Source organism: Stegostoma tigrinum, chromosome 11 (assembly GCF_030684315.1).
Source record: "Stegostoma tigrinum isolate sSteTig4 chromosome 11, sSteTig4.hap1, whole genome shotgun sequence".
Taxonomy (NCBI): domain Eukaryota; kingdom Metazoa; phylum Chordata; class Chondrichthyes; order Orectolobiformes; family Stegostomatidae; genus Stegostoma; species Stegostoma tigrinum.
In genome coordinates, this window is record NC_081364.1 from 68923163 (window position 1) to 68945610 (window position 22448).

General features: G+C 52.5%; 1 protein-coding gene across 1 annotated transcript in view; it reads left to right on the top strand.

Moving 5' to 3' along the window:
* LOC132210215 (complement C4-like) overlaps window positions 1-22448 on the top strand; it is a 243164-nt gene that overhangs the window by 115056 nt on the left and 105660 nt on the right. Inside the window, exon 5 of the mRNA XM_059649655.1 lies at window positions 3367-3576. Within this exon, the coding sequence (XP_059505638.1) occupies window positions 3373-3576 (204 nt within the window). The 5' untranslated portion in view covers window positions 3367-3372. The remainder of the gene's footprint in view (window positions 1-3366; window positions 3577-22448) is intronic.

A 22448-nucleotide genomic window follows, 5' to 3' on the forward strand; every position in this document is an offset into this window, starting at 1 on the left:
TCTTGAACAGAAGAAGAACATTTAGCAACTTGCTAATCCTCCAGTACCCCTCCAGTGGCTACCAAGGATACAAAGATATTGCTGAATGCCCCGACAATCTCCTCTCTCACCTCGCTCAAAAACCTTGTGGAGATACCATTGGGTCCTGAGGACTTATCCACCTTAATGCTCTTTCTTGATTTCAAAATGCTGTTATCATATGAGCATGCTCCACACAAATCCCACTATCCTCCACACCCTTCGCCTGAGTGAATAGTGATGCACGGACTTAATTTAGGATCTTGCCCACATCCTCTGCTTCCAAACACAAGTTCCCTCCTTTATCCTGAATGGTCGTACCTTCTTGCTATTTATCCCCTTGTTTTAGATGTATGCACAGAATGCCTTGGGATTTCCTTCAACCCTCCTTGCCAAGGTCATTTGATCGCCTTTCTTTTTCTACTTTCTTTATGTCAGCCCTGTTCGATTTTAGCTTCCTAAACCTGACATATTTTTGTTTTTCCCTTTTGACTAACTTCACAACCTCCCCAATTATCCAAGGGTCTTTTACCTTGCCATCCTTGTCCTTCCTCCTTCCTGATCCTAAACTCATAAGCAGGCCTTTAAACAATTCCCATATGGCAAATGTGACAGCTCCTCCCAATTAACACTCCCCAGCTCCTACCTAAAATTGATATAATTTACTCTCCCCCAAGGTCCTGACTTATACTTCTTCATAGCAATCTTAAAATTGAAGGAGTTGTGATCACTATTTCCAAAATGCTTTCCCACCCTTCTCACCAGTTACCTGTCCAGGACAAAGTCCAGTCTGGCCCATCTTCTATCCACATACTGTGTCAAGAAACTCTCTTGGATAGACTTAACAAATTCAGCCTCATTTAAACTCTTGTTGTAAGGGAGTCCCAGTCAATACCGGGGAGGTTAAATTCACTGACTGTGACAACTCTGAGTTATTGCGTCGTTTCAAAAGCTGCCTACATATTTGTTCCTCAGTGTGTCAGTGGCAACAGGGGAGCAGGCTATTAGTTTAATCTGATCAGAGTGATTGTGTCTATCTTATTTTTGAACGCTACCTCTATTGCCTCAGTGGGCAAGCCCTCCAGAATGTCCTTTCTAGGTACAGATGTAACATGTCCCACAGGTTAGGAGTGCACCTCCTTCTTTTATCTTCCCCTCTAACTTGTCTAAAGCAATGAAACCCTGGAACATTGAGCAGCCAGTCCTGTCTCTGTCTCAACCAAGCCTCTGTAATGGCCTCAACATCAGAGTCCCATGTACTGATCCAGGCTCTAACCTCATCTGCCTTACCTGTAATACTCCTTGCAGTGAAATAAACATAGTTCAGCTTGTTCGTGCCATCATGTTCATGTACCTGTCTCTGACTGCCATTCTTTTCTGATTTATTGGTCCTAGCATGTACCTGCCATCAATTCATCTACTTGCTGACCTGCTGCTCTGGTTCCCAGCTGCCTGCCAGTCTTTAAATCCTCCCAAGTAGCACTAGCAAACCTCCCTGTGAGGGTATTTGTTCCCGTTCAGTTTAGGTGCAACCCATCCCTCTTACACAGGTCACCCCTTGCCCAAGAAGCGGTCGCAATTATCCATGAACCTGAAAGCCTGCCCCCAGTACCAGCTCCTTAACCAATGCATTCGTCTCACCTATCTTTCTCTGACTTAACTCACTAACATGTGGCACTCGTGGCAACCCATAAATGATTACCCTCTAGGTCCTGCCTTTCAGCCTCTTTGCGAACTCCTTGTACACAGTCCACAGGATCTCATCCCTCTTTCTACCTACGTCATTGGTACCAATGTGCACAATGGCCTCTGGCTGCTCACCCTCCCCCTCAAGAATTTCTTGCAACCACTCAGAGATGTCCTTGACCTTGGTACCAGGGAAGCAACACACAGCCCTGGTATCTCAAATGTGGCTGCAGAAACTATGCCCCCAACGAATGAGTCTCCAACCACGATCACTCACTTGGATTTGCCTGACCCTGTCCCACAGCAGGGCGGTTTGTACCACGGACCTGGCTGCTGCTGATTATATAACCGTTCCAGTTTAGTTTTAGATCAGTGTTAACCTTGATTAAGTGGATAGCCAAGCACCTCAGTGGTCTACAGTACAGGAGAATTAAATTCTTTAGCTCACGGATTCTGTGAGAGTCAAAGAAAAGCACTGAATTGTTCTAACCTCATTTCCAACACCTGGCCCATTACCCTGCATGGCTTGGATAACACTTGCACATTTAAAAAAAATGTAAGGATGATGTGAGGGTAAGGACATGGAATTTTGTGATATGGTCATATTCGCTCTTGTTGGAGCTGATTGCTGCTTAGCACTTGTATGGTGCAAATGTTACTTATCGTTTATCAGGCCAAGCCTGATCGTTGTCCAAGTCTCACTGTATTTTCTCATCATTGACTTCACTGTTGGAAAAGTCATGAATTCTGCTGGACACCTGGACAATATTCAATGAACGTTCATGTCTCCACTTTGGTTCAAATGAAGACATGACTTCAACCAGTGCAGGTATCCAGTGAATGCCACTGACTCAATTTTCTATTCCTCTGCTTCACACCACATTCAATCAGAAGTTACCTTGGTGGAAATGACAGATTGCAGTTTCCTTCCTTTTCAAGCTCAGGATCTCTGATCATATTTGTGGTAAATCCTGAACGAGGTTACGAGAAGTGTGGCATGACGAAAAGTAAACTGAACCTTAGTGTACAGCTGTTTGACAGCACTGTCATCCAGATGTTGCATTACTTTGCTGATGATTGAGAATACATTGAGGTCATAATTGGTCAGGACAATTTGTCTGCCGATTGCGTGATAGGTCATCTTTCGATGAAATGTGAGTGTTGCAAGTGTTTAAAAATGTACTGGAAAACATTTACTGTTGGTGTGGCGACCTTGGGGCACATTGTTCCAATACAGTTTGTGGGATGCTGCCAGGTGCCATGGCATTTGCAGTATCCGGAACATTCAGTCTTGTCATTGCATGAAATAATTTGAAGTGCGTGTAAGTTAAGATCTGTGATGCCTCCTCAGGATGAGGGCAAGAAGATCATCCAGACTGGTGAATGGTTTCATCTGCTCCTTCACCTTTTGTTCATAACATCTTGTAATAACTGCCATGTAGCCTGATGAGAAACTAAAGCTCACCTTGATTCATTTGCATTCGAAGGTGCCTATTTTTCCCAAACAAAAGGACCCATCACTGAGCGGAAAGTATGGAGAATGTTATAGACATCAGTGGTGAGATAATGCTGGATCTTGACCATTGTTGTGTTGGTGAAATGCAAACAAAAATCTATATGATGTAAAGTTTATTCTCAGCTAATCCCTTTGTCAAATGACAGATTCTGATGTTGGTTCCTGGAAAGCCTCCATTGTTGGAGGACGAGAAGCCGTATCCAATTGAAGCAGCACAGGCTTCTGCGATGACTGTGGAAACCACTGCTTATGCCTTGCTTCAAGCGTTGTCAAGGAATGATATTGACTATGCAACACCGATTGCGAGGTGGCCAACGATGCAACAGAACTATGGTGGTGGATTTCACTCGACGCAGGTAAATGCTTCAGATCACAACAACAGGCATTCAGATATTTCCATTGATCGTGTTACTAACTGGTGGTTGTTGCTGTTTGCAATCAAACTGGACACTGCATTTTCATCTGCACATTTGGTGCATTGGCACAAATTCCAGTTCTTCAGTGGTGTTAATCCTTGGTTAAATTCTTACGTGCACTTTGCCTGTGCATCACTTTTCCTTTTTGGCTTTGTCCTTGAAAACTATCTGTTTCTGTAAACCTTCACTTAGTTGTCGTAGGATCATTGAGGGACAGCATAATAGAGTGCTATGGCAATGGAACAGACCCTTCAGCAAATTGTATGTGCCCTCACAAGATGCAAGTCCCGAACTATTCTCATCACATTTCCCAGCTCTCGACCCAGAGCCTTGTATGCCTTGGCATCGCAAATGCCCAATCAAAGACTTGTTAAATGTTATCATGGTTTCTGACTCTACCACCCACACAGTCGGTGCGTTCCACATTCTCACCACAGTTTGGGTGCAAAAACAAGTAAGCTTCCTCAAGAGATAGTAGGAACTTGCCAATGCTGGAGAATCTGAGAGAACAAGGTGTAGAACTGGATGAACACAGCGGGCCGAGCAGCATCAGAGAAGCAAGAAAGCTGACGTTTCGGGTCGAGACCCTTCTTCAAAAATGGGGGAGGAGAAGGGGATTCTGAAAAAAATAGGGAGAAGTGGGGAGGCAGATAGAAGATTGGTAAAGGAGAAGTTAGGTGAACTGTCCTGTGCTGTCCACTCACTGTCCCCTGCTCCAGAATCATAGAATAAGAGAATTCTCCAGAATTAGACCATAAGGCCAAGAGACATAGGAGTGGAGGTAAGGCCATTCGCCCCATCAAGTCCACTCCACCATTTAAATCATGGCTGATGGGCATTTTTACACCACTTCCCTGCACTCTCCGCGTAGCCCTTGATTCCTTTTGAGATCAAGAATTTGTCGATCTCTGCCTTGAAGGCGTCCAACATCCCAGCCTGCACTGCACTCTGTGGCAATGAATTCCACAAGCCCACCACTTTCTGCCTGAAGAAATGTCGTCTGATTTCAGTTTTAAATTGAACCCCTCGAATTTTAAGGCTGTGCCCACGGGTCCTCGTCTCCCCTGCTAACGGAAACAACCTCCTAGCGTCCACCTCTTCTAAACCATACATTATCTTGTAAGTTTTTATTTGTTCTCCCCTCAACCTTCTAAACTGTAGTGAGTACAATCCCAGGATCCTTAGCCATTCATCGTAGGTTAAGCCTACCATTCCAGGGATCATCCGTGTGAATTGAACAAGCACTTCATTCCATTGTGTCTGTAACCACTGAAGCCACACTAGGTTCACGTTCGGCTCATGTTTTAGCAATAGGCCTGTTGCCTTGAATGTTATTTCATTTTAAGTGCTGTACCAACCCTTTTTCTTTAATGTGAAAAGATTATCCACCACCTCAACTAAAGTCCCAAACCCCCAGCACCTTCTGGGTGTCTTTTCTTTCCTGAAATTCCTTCTGAGCCTTTTAGCTTAAATGTATGTATCTCTTCCCCCCCGTCCCCCCGCCCCCCCCGACCTCCCACCCCATGAATGGTCGTTCTGCTTCCCTCGCCTAGACCCATCAGAATGCAGACCATTTTTTCAGGACCTTCTTCAACCTTCCCGATTCGGAAGAAAACAAGCCAACCTTATCCAGATAAAACAGTGATGCTGCCTGGCCTGCAGTGTTCCTCCAGCTCCACGCTGTGTTATCTCAGACTCCAGCATTGACAGTTCCTGTTATCTCAAACTTATCCAGACTCTCCATCGAGTTAAAATGCTTCACCCCCTCAGAACATCCTGATGAATGTCCTCCACACATGCTCAAATGCAATCACCTCTTTTCTATAATGAAGAGACCATTAGAACATAGAACATTACAGCGCAGTACAGGCCGTTCGGCCCTCGATGTTGTGCCGACCTGTCAGACCGATCTGAAGCCCATCTAACCTACACTATTCCATGTACGTCCATATGCTTATCCAATGATGACTTAAATGTACCGAAAGTTGGCGAATCTACTACCGTTGCAAGCAAAGCATTCCATTCCCTGACTACTCTGAGTAAAGAAAGCGCAATGTCCAGTTTAGAATAACAAGCTCACAAGAGAGATGACCTGGTTTTAGATATCACTCGGGGCCACAGACTCAGAGACAAAGCAAGACGACTCTGCGATTTGATGTAGAAACTGCTGACACTCCGAAGCCTGCAGCCCTCCTCCAATTCTCAAGTCAGAAGTGTGTCAATAACGGTGCAGATCCAACAACACTGAAAACAATCTTGAGTCTAGGCCAAAGCAGCCCCTTGATTGGCACCGTCTCCATTCTCTCCACAGCCAACTCCAAGAGACAATAATGTGTCCCTGTACAAGATGCACTGCCACATTTTTTACCCACTATTCTGACACACACCTTTCCAGACTTAGAAAACTCATCTTAAAGGGCAAGGACATCAGACATGGTAGCACTAACGCCAGTAAAAATCACCTCCAAGCTACTCACAAACTTATTTGGAAATGAATGGTTGTTACTGAATCAATCTTCGTAATCTCTTTTGGAACAGCATTGTGGGTCTCTGTACAGCAACATGAAGCTGTTCAAGAAGTCAGTTCATGCTGGACAATCAGCAACAGCTATGTCTCATTAAAGAATAAATAAATCGGAAAGAAATCCATCTGAGAGTCACAGGCAAATGGGTACTTTTTTTGTTCACTCAGCAGATTGTGGGCGATTACCAATTTTGAAAATGACAAATGAAGCTTTTGTTTGGGTGGGTATTGACAGCAGCTGCCCCCAAAATAAAAAGAAAATGGGAACTGCAGATGCTGGAGAATCCAAGATAACAAAGTGTGGAGCTGGATGAACACAGCAGGCCAAGCAGCATCTCAGGAACACAAAAGCTGACATTTCGGGCCGAGACCCTTCATCAGAAAAGAGGGAGGAGGAGACAGTTCTGAAATAAACAGGGAGGGGGGAAGGCAGATTGAAGATGGACAGAGGGGAAGATAGGTGCAGAGGAGACAAACGAGCAAAAAGGAAGGAGAGGATCAAATATGAAGGTAGGCTAGCTAGTCATATTAGAAATCACAGTGAAAGCTTCTTTCAATACATAAGAAACAAACATGAGGCAAAAGTAGACACTGGGCCGCTCCAAATTGATGCTGGAAGGCTAGTGATGGGAGATAAGGAAGTAGCTGAAGGACTTAATAAGTACTTTGCGTCAGTCTTCACAGTGGAAGACATGAGTAGTATGCCAACACTTAGGGAGAGTCAGGGGGCAAAGTTGAGTATGGTAGGCATTACAAAAGAGCAAGTGCGAGAAAAGCTAAAAGGTCTAAAAATTGCTAAATCTCCTGGCCCCGAAGGGCTACATCCTAGAGTTCTGAGGAAGGTGGCTGAGGAAATAGCAGAGGCTTTGGATGTGATCTTTCAAAAGTCCCTGGAGTCAGGGTAAGTCCCAGATGATTGGAAAATTGCTGTTGTAACCCCCTTGTTTAAGAAAGAATCAAGGCAAAAGATGGAAAATTACAGGCCGATTAACCTGACTTTGGTAGTTGATAAAATTCTTGAATCATTGTCAAGGATGAGATTTTGAAATTCCTGGAAGTGCAGGGTCAGATTAGAACAAGTCAGCATGGATGTAGTAAGGGGAGGTCGTGCCTGCCAAACCTGTTAGAATTCTTTGAAGAGGTAACAAGTATGTTAGCCCAGGGAAACCCAGTGGATGTTATCTATCTAGACTTCCAAAAGGCCTTACATAAGTGTCTCACGGGAGGCTGCTGAGCAAGGTGAGGGCCCATGGTGTTCGAGATGAGCTACTGGCTTGGATTGAGGATTGGCTGTCTGATAGAAGGCAGAGAGTTGGGATAAAAGGCTGTTTTTCGGCATGGCAACCGGTGACGATTGGTGTCGCAGGTTTCGGTGTCGGGGCCGCAGCTGTTCACCTTACGTATTGATGATCTGGATGAAGGGACCGGGGTCATTCTGGCGAAGTTTTCCGATGATACGAAGATAGGTGGACAGGCAGGTAGTACTGAGGAGGTGGAGAAGCGGCAGAAAGAGTTAGACAGTTTAGGAGAGTGGTCCAGGAAATGGCTGATGAAATTCAATGTGGGGTTTTGCACTTTGGTAAAAAGAATACGGGCATGGACTATTTTCTAAATGGTGAGAAAATTCGTAAAGCTCAAGGACAAAGGAATCTAGAAGTGTTGGTCCAGGATTCTCTAAAGGTTAACTTGCAGGTAGAGTCCGTAATTAAGAAAGCGAATGTAATGTTGTCCTTTATCGCAAGAGGGTTGGAATATAAAAGCAGCGATGTGCTTCTGAGGCTTTATAAAGCTCTAGTTAGGCCCCATTTAGAATACCGTGTCCAATTTTGAGCCCCACACCTCAGAAAGGACATACTAGCCCTGGAGCGTGTCCAGCGGAGATTCACACGGATGATCCCTGGAGTGGTAGGTTTGACATATGATGAACGGCTAAGGATCCTGGGATTGTACTCATCAGAGTTTAGAAGGTTGAGGGGAGATCTAATAGAAACTTAGAACATAATGTCTGCCTCGGAAGGGGTGGACGCTAGGAAGTTGTTTCCGTGAGGCCGGGAGACTAGGACCCGTGGGCACAGCCTTAAAATTAGAGGGGGTAAATTTGAAACGGAAATGAGATGATAATTGTAAAGCCAGAGAGTAGCGGGCTTGTGGAAATCATTGCCACGGAGTGCAGTCGGGGCCAGGACGTTGGATGCCTTCGAGGCAGAGATCGACTAATTCTTGATCTCACGAGGAATCAAGGGCAACGGGGAGAGTTCAGGGAAGTGGAGTTGAAATGCCCCTGAGCCATGATTTAATTGGTTGAGTGGTCTTGATGGGCCGAATGGCCCTACTTCCACTCCGATGTCTTCTGGTCTTAAGTAAAAGGGGCGGACATGAAGCCAGTTGAGGTGAGTGTGGGTGTGGAGGTAGGGAGGGGTTAGGTCAGTCTGGGGAGGACGGACAGGTCAAGGGGGCGGGAAGAGGTTTGGAGGTCGGGAATGGGGGTTTGGCTTGAGCTGGGAGGAGGGGATCGGTCAGAGGAAGAACAGATTCGGGGACGAGCTGGGCTGGTTTTGGGATGCAGTGGTGGGAGGGGAGATTTTGGAGCTTGTGAAATCCACGTTGATAGCATTGGGCTGCAGAGCTCCCAAGGCTCAGTTAAGGAAGGACAATAAACACTGGCCAGTCAGTCATACATCCAGCAAAAAAAGTTTATTTTTTTTTAAAAAAAGGATGCATCTGTTTATCAAGTGGCAAAGCATTATCGAGTTTTGAGAAGATTTGTAGCTCAGGGTTGAGGTTTTGGATGTAAGATTGCTCACTGAGCTGGAAGGTTAGTTTGCAGACGATTCGGCACCATTCCGGGTAAAATCTTCAGGGAGCATCCGGGGAAGCGCTGGAGTTAGGTCCCGCCTTCTCTTTAAGTGTTCCGGTTTCCTTGGGTTGGTGATGTCATTTCCGGTTCCTTTTCTCAGAGGATGGGAGGGGGATTTGGCGCCAACGTGTTCTCCCGAGTGTAGTTTGTGTGTGGCATGAACTGCCAGAGGAGTGGCAGAGGCTGTTATACTCACAGTATTTAGAAGTCACCTGCAGGGACACATGAATAGGAAGGGGCTGGAGGGATATGGGCTCCAGGCTGGCAAACAGAACTAGTCAGTTACGGTGTCTGGTCGGCCTGGAGGAGTTGGACTGAAGGGTCTGTTTCCCTGCTGTACAACTCGACGACTCTGTCTCTCTCTCTCTCCCATTTTCTCCAAACCCACCCCCCGCCACACACACAATCTCTGTCTCTCCATCTCTCTGTGTGTGCCTCACTCTATGTCTCTGTCTCTCTCTGTCGTCTTGTCTCTGCCACCTCGCTGTGCACTTCTGTCTCTCTCCTCTCTCACTCTGTCTCTTTGGTCTCTGTGTGCGCCCCTCTCTATCTCTCGTCTTGTATCTGGCTCCCTCTGTGTGTGCTTCTGCCGTTCTCTCTCCCCTGTCTCCCCTGTCTCTCCGTCTCTCCCTGTGAACCTCTCTCTGTCCCCTCTCCCCCGCCCCCCTGTGTCTCTCTTCCTCTCTATCCGAGCCTCTCCACCCGCTCAGCAGGGAGCATTGTGAGTTTTTTTGAACGAAGTTTAAAAATCTCTATTTAAACCCAACCCATCCGCAATCAGACTGCATTTCTAATCCCCTCTCTCTCTCACACACACGCACACACACACACACACACACACACACACACACACACACACAGAGTCTGTCTCCCTCTCAGTAAATCCCCTTCCTCTCCTGTTCCTGCTCACGCCTTTCCCCCCCCTCTCCCTCGGCGACGAGTCCGCTGTCTGGATCCCTTTTCCCGGGAGGGTTCTGAGGACCCAGCTGTTCGGCAGCGGGGATCATCGCACCACGCTCCCGGACCCCTACAACCTCATGTTCTCCAGCGGCCTCCAGCATGACCACCGGGCTGGGAGCAGGCATCCGGGCTGCTGGAGCGCTCGCTGCTCAGTGGCTCGGCCCTGCGCCGGGAGCGGGGATCCAAGGTGGGAGAAGGCCTCTTCACCCGGCGCCTGGGCACAGCTGCCTAGCACCGAGGCTGCACTCCCCGAGCATCCGGCCACGGGTCCGCGTCGCCTTCCGTAGCTGAGCAGCCTACAACTATCTCCTCCTGCAAGGTAAGCTGGGGGTGATGGTTTGGGGTGAAGGGAGGATTGGGGACATGAGCACGGTCCCTGTTTCACATCGTGCGCCGCTCCTATCCCAAAGTGAGGTGTTGGGAATGGATGTTTTGGGGGTGAGAATTCCCCTCCCCGGGTGAGGGGAAGGCTGGGGACATCGGGAGGGTGTCTATTATCCAGCCTTGCACGGGTTTCCGTAGCCGACCAGCCTGCAGCTCTCGTACCACATGGTGAAGGGAAGGAGGCGGATGGGATGGGGTCGGGGTTGGAGGATAGCCATCCTGGAAGTGAGTGGACATGGGGAGAGTCACTATTGTACAGCGCAGTGACTGAGTGGCCGACAGCTACTGCAAAAGGGTCGGATTAGGAGAGGGGTGTTGTCGGGAGGTTTGGGGTCACGGGCAGCGCCGCTTTCTGCAGCCGAACAGCCATTGCCACAAGATTGGATGGGAGGAGGTGTTTTCGGAGCGAAGGGATGCCCCCTCCCCCTGCCGCTGTGGGAAGTAGGTTCTTTATCGCACAGCCCTCCGTAGTCAAATAGCACCCCGGCGACAAGGTGAGAAGGCAGGAGGGGCTCCCGGGGATGAGGGAAGGACACAACCACTGTCAGTATCAGGTTAGGGGGTGATCATACCCCTTCCTGGGGCTGAGGGGAGCTCCTGATGCCAAGCGAACAGCCGAGATGGAGCCGCAGCTCTCCGACCTCAAGGGGACCCTGTCTCAGAGGCTGGAGCATTTCCAGCCGGAGCTCTGAGGGAAAGGGTCATCGCACCCAAAACGCTACCTCGGGACTTTTTCTTGACAGATGCTGAGCATTTCCAGCAACTTGTGTTTGCATTTCAACCCGGAGGTGAGTTTGTGGAGAGACACCATGGGACGGGAATGGGTGTGGGGTTTGATGGGGCAGTCACAGAGACTGTCGAGAGAGAGAGAGGCAACCCCTGTGTCAGGGTTTGGAAAATCTCCGGCAGTTCTTCATTTCTCTCTCAGCCGAAGGCGCTGCGTGCTTTGGTTTCCTTTCCTCTTGTACTCTCTCCCCCTGTGAATAAAGCCAGAGTGAGTTTGTGGGCGGAGAGAGAGAGAAGGGACAGAAAGACGGAAATAAGGGAACATGACAAAGGAGTGAAATTAGAGCCAGCAGAGGTGAGAGAGGGGGAGAGAATCAGAGGGAGGGAGGAAGAGCAAGAAAACACAAACAAAGGAGAATGGGGGGTAACAAGGTGTTGATGTGGATGAACACAGCAGGACAAGCAGCATCAGAGACGCAGGGAAGCTGATGTCAGAGATGATGGGAACTGCAGATGCTGGAGAATCCAAGATAAAAAAATGTGAGGCTGGATGAACACAGCAGGCCAAGCAGCATCTCAGGAGCACAAAAGCTGACGTTTTGGGCCGAGACCCTTCATCAGAGACGGGGATGGGGTGAGGGTTCTGGAATAAATAGGGAGAGAGGGGGAGGCGGACCGAAGATGGAGAGTAAAGAAGATAGGTGGAGAGAGTATAGGTGGGGAGGTAGGGAGGGGAGAGGTCAGTCCAGGGAAGACGGACAGGTCAAGGAGGTGGGATGAGGTTAGGAGGTAGATAGGGGTGCGGCTTGGGGTGGGAGGAAGGGATGGGTGAGAGGAAGAACAGGTTAGGGAGGCAGAGACAGGTTGGACTGGTTTTGGGATGCAGTGGGTGGAGGGGAAGAGCTGGGCTGGTTGTGTGGTGCAGTGGGGGGAGGGGACGAACTGGGCTGGTGTAGGGATGCGGTGGGGGAAGGGGAGATTTTGAAACTGGTGAAGTCCACATTGATACCATTAGGCTGCAGGGTTCCCAGGCGGAATATGAGTTGCTGTTCCTGAAACCTTTGGGTGGCTGGCATCATTGTGGCACTGCAGGAGGCCCATGATGGACATGTCATCGAAAGAATGGGAGGGGGAGTGGAAATGGTTTGCGACTGGGAGGTGCAGTTGTTTGTTGCGAACTGAGCGGAGGTGTTCTGCAAAGCGGTCCCCAAGCCTCCGCTTGGTTTCCCCAATGTAGAGGAAGCCACACCGGGTACAGTGGATGCAGTATACCACATTGGCAGATGTGCAGGTGAACCTCTGCTTAATGTGGAATGTCATCTTGGGGCCTGGGATAGGGGTGAGGGAGGAGGTGTGGGGGCAAGTGTAGCATTTCCTGCGGTTGCAGGGGAAGGTGCCGGGTGTGGTGGGGTTGGAGGGCAGTGTGGAGCGAACAAGGGAGTCACGGAGAGAGTGGTCTCTCCGGAAGGCAGACAGGGGTGGGGATGGAAAAATGTGTTGGGTGGTGGGGTCGGATTGTAGATGGCGGAAGTGTCGGAGGATGATGCGTTGTATCCGGAGGTTGGTGGGGTGGTGTGTGAGAAGGAGGGGGATCCTCTTTGGGCGGTTGTGGCGGGGGCGGGGTGTGAGGGATGTGTTGCGGGAAATACGGGAGACGCGGTCAAGGGCGTTCTCGATCACTGTGGGGGAAAGTTGCGGTACTTGAAGAACTTGGACATCTGGGATGTGCGGGAGTGGAATGTCTTATCGTGGGAGCAGAAGCGAAGGAATTGGGAATAGGGGATGGAATTTTTGCAGGAGGGTGGGTGGGAGGAGGTGTATTATAGGTAGCTGTGGGAGTCTGTGGGCTTGAAATGGACATCAGTTACAAGCTGGTTGCCTGAGATGGAGACTGAGAGGTCCAGGAAGGTGAGGGATGTGCTGGAGATGGCCCAGGTGAACTGAAGGTTGGGGTGGAAGGTGTTGGTGAAGTGGATGAACTGTTCGAGCTCCTCTGGGGAGCAAGAGGCGGCGCCGATACAGTCATCAATGTACAGGAGGAAGATGTGGGGTTCGGGGCCTGTGTAGGTGCGGTAGAGGGGCTGTTCCACGTAACCTACAAAGAGGCAGGCATAGCTGGGGCCCATGCAGGTGCCCATGGCCACCCCCTTAGTCTGTAGGAAGTGGGAGGAGTCAAAGAGAAGTTGTTGAGGGTGACGACGAGTTCGGCTAGGCGGATGGGGGTGTCGGTGGAGGGGGACTGGTCGGGCCTGCGGGGCAGGAAGAAGCGGAGGGCCTGGAGGCCATCTGCATGCGGAATGCAGGTGTATAGGGACTGGACGTCCATGGTGAAGATGAGGTGTTGGGGGCCAGGGAATTGGAAGTCCTGGAGGAGGTGGAGGGAGTGGGTGGTGTCACGGACGTAGGTAGGGTGTTTCTGGACTACAGGGGAGAAAATGGAGTCCAGATAGGTGGAGATGAGTTCGGTGGGGCAGGAACAGGCTGAGACGATGGGTCGACCAGGGCAGGCAGGTTTGTGGATGTTGGGAAGGAGATAGAATCGGGCCATGCGGGGTTGGGGAACAATGAGGTTGGAGGCGGTGGGTGGGAGGACCCCTGAGGTGATGAGGTCATGAACGGTGTTGGGGATGATGGTTTGGTGCTCGGGTGTGGGGTCATGATCGAGGGGGCGGTAGGAGGTGGTGTCAGAGCGTTGGCGTCTGGCCTCGGCGATGTAGAGGTCAGTGCGCCATACTACCACTGCGCCACCCTTGTCTGCGGGTTTGATGGTGAGGTTGGGGTTGGAGCGGAGGGTTGCCCGTTCTGCGGGGAAGAGGTTGGAGTGGGTGAGAGGGGTGGAGAGGTTGAGGCGGTTCATGTCTCGACGGCAGTTGGAGATGAAGAGGTCGAGGGAGCGTAGGAGGCCTGGGGGTGGTGTCCAGGAGGAGGACTTGTGTTGGAAGAGGGTGAAGGGGTCAGTGGAGGGAGGGTTAGGCTCCCGGTTGAAGAAGTAGGCGTGGAGGCGAAGACGGTGGAAAAACTGCTCTATGTCCAACCGTGACTGGTATTGGTTGATGTGTGGTTGTAGGGAGACAAAGGTGAGCCCCTTACTGAGGACTGACTGTTCGTCCTCAGTCAGTGGGAGGTCTGGGGGGAAGGTGAACATGCGGCAGGGCTCAGTGTGGCCGTCTCCTCTGGGGTTGCTGGCTGTGGGCGGAGCCATGAGGTCGTCGGCCGTGGGCGGGGTTCCGTCGGCCGTGGGCGGGGTTCCGTCGGCGGTTGGAGGATCGGGGTGGGCGGCAGCACCTGCGGTGAGGGTGGCGTGTGAGGTGTTGGACCTGGAAGTGGAGGTGGTGGGTGCAGCAGCGGTTCCGGAAGTGGTGTGGCCGGCGGAGGCGGATGTGACGTCATCGGTGGGGTCTCCGGCCGTGTCTTCATGGTCAATGGCGGCGGGGCAGGTACAGACTCGGGATTTGGGAGGCGCAGGAATCCTCTTTTGGGTGGCAGGGGCCCGTGAGTTGGTTGTACTTAGGATTTTTGGTGTCCAGTAAAGCTGACTGGAACCATGCCAATGCACTTTGAGACAGTGAAGGAAAGTGTTTTATGTTAACGTGGTAGCCCCTTTAAGAGCTAGACACTAGACAGAAAAATCCAAAGAACTGCGGATGCTGGAAGTGAGAAACAAAATCAGAAACTGTCGAATATGGTAGTCAGAACATTACATCTGTTTAAATATTGCCAACAAAAAAAACCTACAGCATTTCTGATGCTTTAAAAGAGATGAGAGATTACTAATTTAGGAGTTATATCTTCCTTTTGCCTTTCCCAATTTATTTCTCTCATGTTGACCATGCTGAGTTGTGATAATTTTTGCCCTGCCCAATCCTGCACTTACCAAGCGCCTACACTCATGTTTTAGGAGAAGTAACCAATTAGTAATCAAGAACAGTACCAATTCTCGCTAATCCAGGAACACTGGACTTTGTAGGTGCTTCATCCACAATAGCATGCAATAGTAAACTGATGGGGTCAATATCCACTTCAAGAAACTGGAACACAAATCTTCCACCAATGAAGTTAAGATCAGCTAATTCCTTCCAATTCCTTTAGGTTGAGTTTGTTTCTTGGATTTCATTATTATTGCCAAATTTTCATTCCATCAGGGTTCATCTGCAGTAATATCAACATGGTTCACAAGTCTTTTGAACTGTGTCACACCACTCAGCTTTGGAGAGAGTGGGAAACTGCAAAATAAGCAAAGCAGTATTTTTTAACCTTTCCTTCCAATTTTCATGACATCGTCAAATTTTGAAAATTTGATTTGATATCCTAGGGCATCAGATCCTCTGTATGTATTTGCAAAATTTGAAAGGCCAGGATTTTTCTGTGGCAATAACAAAACTGCTCATAGCATAAGCAAGAACCACGCGTGACTTGAAGCCATGATGTGGAGTTGCTGGTGTTAGACTGGGTTGGAGATGGTCAAAAATCACACATAATTGGGTTATAATACAACAGATTTATCTGAAAATATTAGCTTTCTGAGCACTGCTCCTTCCTCAGGTGTAATGGGACAGGAGGTATCAAGACACAAAATTTGTAAGTAAAAGATCCAAGGACCATAACAACAGGTGCGAATGCATTGAATAAACCTAAAATGGCTGGCTGTCTCCCTCCTGTTAAAAAGGAGATTAAGGTTTCAATTGGTTAAAATATAAATCCCAGAAGTTCTTTCAAGTTACTGCACCAAAATAACTAAAGGCTTTATCAGAGTACACAAGAGGTGACATCGCAGGTCAGGCAATGCGTTTTAGGTGAGAGAGGCCTGATGCAATTGTAATCTTACAAAATGTCCTGAATCTGCAATGGTCCTGGCAGATTGGAAAACTACCAATGTAACCCTTCTGTTTAAGCGAAGAGGGGACAGAAAATAGGGAACTATTGGCGAGTTACTCTAACATCTGTCATTGGGAAAATACTAGAGTCATAATAAAGAGGTAGTAGTGGGACATGTAGGAAGTTATGGTACAGAGTCATTGAAGGGACATTTAATTGCATCCTAATTTGCTGATGTTATGAAAGTAGGTAGAAAAGCAAGTTGTGAGGAGGATATAAAGAATCTACAGAGGGATACAAGATAATAAAATGTGAGGCTGGATGAACACAGCAGGCCAAGCAGCATCTCAGGAGCACAAAAGCTGACGTTTCGGGCCTAGACCCTTCATCAGAGAGGGGGATGGGGAGAGGGAACTGGAATAAATCGGGAGAGAGGGGGAGGCGGACCGAAGATGGAGAGTAAAGAAGATAGGTGGAGAGAGTGTAGGTGGGGAGGTAGGGAGGGGATAGGTCAGTCCAGGGAAGACGGACAGGTCAATTTCCGCATGGAGATGGCCTCAAGGCCCTCCGCTTCTTCCTGTCACCTGCATTCCGCATGGAGATGGCCTCAAGGCCCTCCGCTTCTTCCTGACACCTGCATTCCGCATGGAGATGGCCTCAAGGCCCTCCGCTTCTTCCTGTCCCGCAGGCCCGACCAGGCCCCCTCCACCGACACTCTCATCCGCCTAGCTGAACTCGTCCTCACACTCAACAACTTCTCTTTTGACTCCTCCCACTTCCTACAGACTAAGGGGGTGGCCATGGACACCCGCATGGGCCCCAGCTATGCATGCCTCTTTGTAGGTTACGTGGAACAGTCCCTCTTCCGCACCTCCACAGGCCTCAAACCCCACCTCTTCCTCCGGTACATTGATGACTGTATCGGCGCCGCCTCTTGCTCCCCAGAGGAGCTCGAACAGTTCATCCACTTCACCAACACCTTCCACCCCAACCTTCAGTTCACCTGGGCCATCTCCAGCACATCCCTCACCTTCCTGGACCTCTCAGTCTCCATCTCAGGCAACCAGCTTGTAACTGATGTCCATTTCAAGCCCACCAACTCCCACAGCTACCTAGAATACACCTCCTCCCACCCACCCTCCTGCAAAAATTCCATCCCCTATTCCCAATTCCTCCGCCTCCGCCGCATCTGTTCCCACGATAAGACATTCCACTCCCACACATCCCAGATGTCCAAGTTCGTTAAGGACCGCAACTTTCCCCCCACGGTGATTGAGAACGCCCTTGACCGCGTCTCTCGCATTTCCCGCGACACATCCCTCACACCCCGCCCCCGCCACAACCGCCCCAAGAGGATCCCCCTCGTTCTCACACACCACCCTACCAACCTCCGGATACAACGCATTATCCTCCGACACTTCCGCCATTTACAATCCGTCCCACCACCCAAGACATTTTTCCATCCCCTCCCCTGTCTGCTTTCCGGAGAGACCACTCTCTCCGTGACTCCCTTGTTCGCTCCACACTGCCCTCCAACCCCACCACACCCGGCACCTTCCCCTGCAACCGCAGGAAATGCTACACTTGTCCCCACACCTCCTCGCTCACCCCCATCCCAGGCCCCAAGATGACATTCCACATTAAGCAGAGGTTCACCTGCACATCTGCCAATGTGGTATACTGCATCCACTGTACCCGGTGCGGCTTCCTCTACGTTGGGGAAACCAAGCGGAGGCTTGGGGACCGCTTTGCAGAACACCTCCGCTCAGTTCGCAACAAACAACTGCACCTCCCAGTCGCAAACCATTTCCACTCCCCCTCCCATTCTCTTGATGACATGTCCATCATGGGCCTCCTGCACTGCCACAATGATGCCACCCGAAGGTTGCAGGAACAGCAACTCATATTCCGCCTGGGAACCGTGCAGCCATATGGTATCAATGTGGACTTCACCAGTTTCAAAATCTCCCCTTCCCCTACTGCATCCCTAAACCAGCCCAGTTCATCCCCTCCCCCCACTGCACCACACAACCAGCCCAGCTCTTCCCCCCCCACCCACTGCATCCCAAAACCAGTCCAACCTGTCTCTGCCTCCCTAACCGGTTCTTCCTCTCACCCATCCCTTCCTCCCACCCCAAGCCGCACCCCCAGCTACCTACTAACCTCATCCCACCTCCTTGACCTGTCCGTCTTCCCTGGACTGACCTATCCCCTCCCTACCTCCCCACCTACACCCTCTCCACCTATCTTCTTTACTCTCCATCTTCGGTCCGCCTCCCCCTCTCTCCCTATTTATTCCAGTTCCCTCTCCCCATCCCCCTCTCTGATGAAGGGTCTAGGCCCGAAACGTCAGCTTTTGTGCTCCTGAGATGCTGCTTGGCCTGCTGTGTTCATCCAGCCTCACATTTTATTATCTTGGAACTGGGTGTTCAGTCTGTGGATCCTGCGGAGCATAAAAAACAGCAGGGGTCCTGAGCAGGTCTGGGAGAGGGAGGCTCTGAGCTGGGGCAGGCTGGATTGCAGTGTGTGGAGGTGCCGGCGCATGGCTGCGAGTGTCTGTTTCAGGAGTCACAGGGAGAAACGCTTCTGAAGGGTCTGAATATTCTGGGTGTAGAGGTGATGTCAGCCTGTCTGCTGTGTTCATCTCCCTTCCTCCTTCCCCCCCCCCCCCTCGTCCTGCTCCTTTCCCCCTTCCCCCCACCTCGTCCTGCCCCTTCCCCCCCCACCTTGTCCTGCTCCTTTCCCCCCCCTCGCCCTGCTCCTTCTCCCCCCCTCCCTCGTCCTGCTCCTTCTCCCCCCCCTCCCTCGTCCTGCTCCTTCTCCCCCCCCTCCCTCGTCCTGCTCCTTCTCCCCCCTCCCTCGTCCTGCTCCTTCTCGCCCCCCCCTCGTCCTGCTTCTTTTCCCCCCCCGCCTCCTCCAGCCATCCGTTCCTCCGTCCCTCCATCCCTCCAGCCATCCGTTCCTCATAATTGGGCTTAGCCAGCAACATCCACATCCCGTGAATATAAAAAGAATCCTCCAGGCTACCTGTGCCAATTGGATTCACAGTTTATTGTAGCATCTTTCTTACAAGATCCGATTACCTCTTGGTCTATAGACTGTATGCTCTCCTGGCCTGTATCTTCTGTCAAGGGATGTATGAATCTGAAACTGTCACAGCTGTGACGACTTTCCTTTGGTGTTCATATCTCTACCCAAATAGATTGTATATTTTGCCTGGGAGCCAGTTCGCTCAGTTGGCTGGTTTGTAATTCAGAGTGATACCAACAACATGAAATCCTACACTGTCTGAAGTTACTATGAAGGAGTCTCCTTCTCAACCTGTCTCCTCATCTGAGGTGTGGCAACCTTCAATTTAAACCATCTCCAGTTATCTCCCTGTCTGCTGTGAGAGCAGTCCTGTGGTCCCGTCTGGGACTATAGTGACTTTGAATCTGCAAACCAAGATAATTTCTCACCAATGTATTGATCTCATCTTTGACTCAATAGAAAAAACCAAAAAAAGGAAACCCAATGAGATGAATTTTGGATCAGTAATTATACATGGCATAATTGGACAAAAAATGCACAGTTGTTAAAATAATTAGCAATTCAACCAGAAAGGCCACTAATGTGAATCCTGGATCTGTGTATCATTTGAAATTTCTTAATTGTATAGTCTTAGTATTTGACCACAAGATGGTGAATTCTGTTCAGGTGATGTTGTAGCCAGAAGATAGAAAGATGATAGAAATGCTTGGAGAGATATGGGCCAAGCACAGGCAGGTGGAACTAGTTCAGTTTGGGATTGTGATCAGCATAGACTGGTTGGACCAAAGGATCTTTTTTCATGCTGTACGACTGTATGAAACTCAAGCTTAATTGTTCGAAACTCACATTCAGACATATCTAACCTTCATCATAATCTTACAGAAAGATAGTGACTTTTTCCCTCAGAATTGCAGACTCTTTAATTTTACATTTTCGAAGACATTTAGCAGGGAAAGCATGGATTATAGAGTGAGTTGAGTAGATTGGTTCATTATTAATTCTTAACTAAATTTGATTTATTTTATATTTTTAGACAACATCAGGTGAAGATGTGCGTGATTTCAGCAAGGTGCTGAAAAATAAGTTCAGATCAAAGAAACAGTTTGCCAAACATCCTCGCTTGAGTTATTTACTAGTACAAACAGTTCTAGAAGGCGAGAACCTTGAGAGATAAGTTTATTGATGTGAGATTTACTAATGTATCAATGCCCATTTGGGAGTTGACAAAGATTGCAGCATTGTTCATTCTGCAGCTTTGCAGGAGAGTGTGGTTGTCCATTAGCGCATATGTCAGAAGCAGACAATACAAAAACAAGGGGGGGCTTAATGATATCATTGGACCTCTCGCCTTCAAAACAGTGTAGTTACTCAGAGTACATCTGCTGACGACTGGGCCCCTGCAGTCCTCTCCCGCTCACAGGGACTTGCAGCCCTGACCCGCTGACAAGGACTGGCCCCCGCAGCCCTGATGCGCTGACAGGGTCTGGCCCCCTGCAGTCCTCTCCCGCTCACAGGGTCTGGCCGCCTCAGCCCTGACCCGCTCGCAGGGACTGGCCCCCTCGCCCTGACCCGCTCGCAGGGACTGGCCCCCGCAGCCCTGACCCGCTGACAGGGTCTGGCCCCCGCTGCCCTGACCCGCTCACAGGGACTGGCCCCCGCAGTCCTGACCCGCTGACACCGATTTGCCACCTCGGCCCTGACCCGCTCACAGGGACTGTCCCCCGCAGCCCTGACCCGCTCACAGGGGCTGTCCCCCGCAGCCCTGACCCGCTCAAAGGCGCTGGCCCCCGCAGCCCCGTCGCGCTGACGGGGACCGGCCCCCGCAGCCCCGTCGCGCTGACGGGGACCGGCCCCCGCAGCCCCGTCGCGCTGACGGGGACCGGCCCCCGCAGCCCCGTCGCGCTGACGGGGACCGGCCCCCGCAGCCCCGTCGCGCTGACGGGGACCGGCCCCCGCAGCCCCGTCGCGCTGACGGGGACCGGCCCCCGCAGCCCCGTCGCGCTGACGGGGACCGGCCCCCGCAGCCCCGTCGCGCTGACGGGGACCGGCCCCCGCAGCCCCGTCGCGCTGACGGGGACCGGCCCCCGCAGCCCCGTCGCGCTGACGGGGACCGGCCCCCGCAGCCCCGTCGCGCTGACGGGGACCGGCCCCCGCAGCCCCGTCGCGCTGACGGGGACCGGCCCCCGCAGCCCCGTCGCGCTCACGGGGACCGGCCCCCGCAGCCCCGTCGCGCTGACGGGGACCGGCCCCCGCAGCCCCGTCCCGCTCACGGGGTCCGGCCCCCGCAGCCCCGTCCCGCTCACGGGGTCCGGCCCCCGCAGCCCCGTCCCGCTCACGGGGTCCGGCCCCCGCAGCCCCGTCCCGCTCACGGGGTCCGGCCCCCGCAGCCCCGTCCCGCTCACGGGGTCCGGCCCCCGCAGCCCCGTCCCGCTCACGGGGTCCGGCCCCCGCAGCCCCGTCCCGCTCACGGGGTCCGGCCCCCGCAGCCCCGTCCCGCTCACGGGGTCCGGCCCCCGCAGCCCCGTCCCGCTCACGGGGTCCGGCCCCCGCAGCCCCGTCCCGCTCACGGGGTCCGGCCCCCGCAGCCCCGTCCCGCTCACGGGGTCCGGCCCCCGCAGCCCCGTCCCGCTCACGGGGTCCGGCCCCCGCAGCCCCGTCCCGCTCACGGGGTCCGGCCCCCGCAGCCCCGACCCGCTGACGGCGAATTGCCACCGCACCCCTGACCGGCTCACGGGGACCGGCCCCCGCAGCCCCGTCACGCTGACGGGGACCGGCCCCCGCAGCCCCGACCCGTTCGCGGGGACCGTCTCCCCCGCAGCCCCGTCCCGCTCACGGGGTCCGGCCCCCGCAGCCCCGTCCCGCTCACGGGGTCCGGCCCCCGCAGCCCCGTCCCGCTCACGGGGACCGGCCCCCGCAGCGCCGTCCCGCTCACGGGGACCGTCTCCCCCGCAGCCCCGTCCCGCTCACGGGGTCCGGCCCCCGCAGCCCCGTCCCGCTCACGGGGTCCGGCCCCCGCAGCCCCGTCCCGCTCACGGGGTCCGGCCCCCGCAGCCCCGTCCCGCTCACGGGGTCCGGCCCCCGCAGCCCCGTCCCGCTCACGGGGTCCGGCCCCCGCAGCCCCGTCCCGCTCACGGGGTCCGGCCCCCGCAGCCCCGTCCCGCTCACGGGGTCCGGCCCCCGCAGCCCCGTCCCGCTCACGGGGACAGGCCCCCGCAGCCCCGACCCGCTGACGGCGAATTGCCACCGCACCCCTGACCGGCTCACGGGGACCGGCCCCCGCAGCCCCGTCACGCTGACGGGGACCAGCCCCCGCAGCCCCGACCCGTTCGCGGGGACCGGCCCCCGCAGCCCCGACCCGTTCGCGGGGACCGTCTCCCCCGCAGCCCCGTCCCGCTCACGGGGTCCGGCCCCCGCAGCCCCGTCCCGCTCACGGGGACCGGCCCCCGCAGCGCCGTCCCGCTCACGGGGACCGTCTCCCCCGCAGCCCCGTCCCGCTCACGGGGTCCGGCCCCCGCA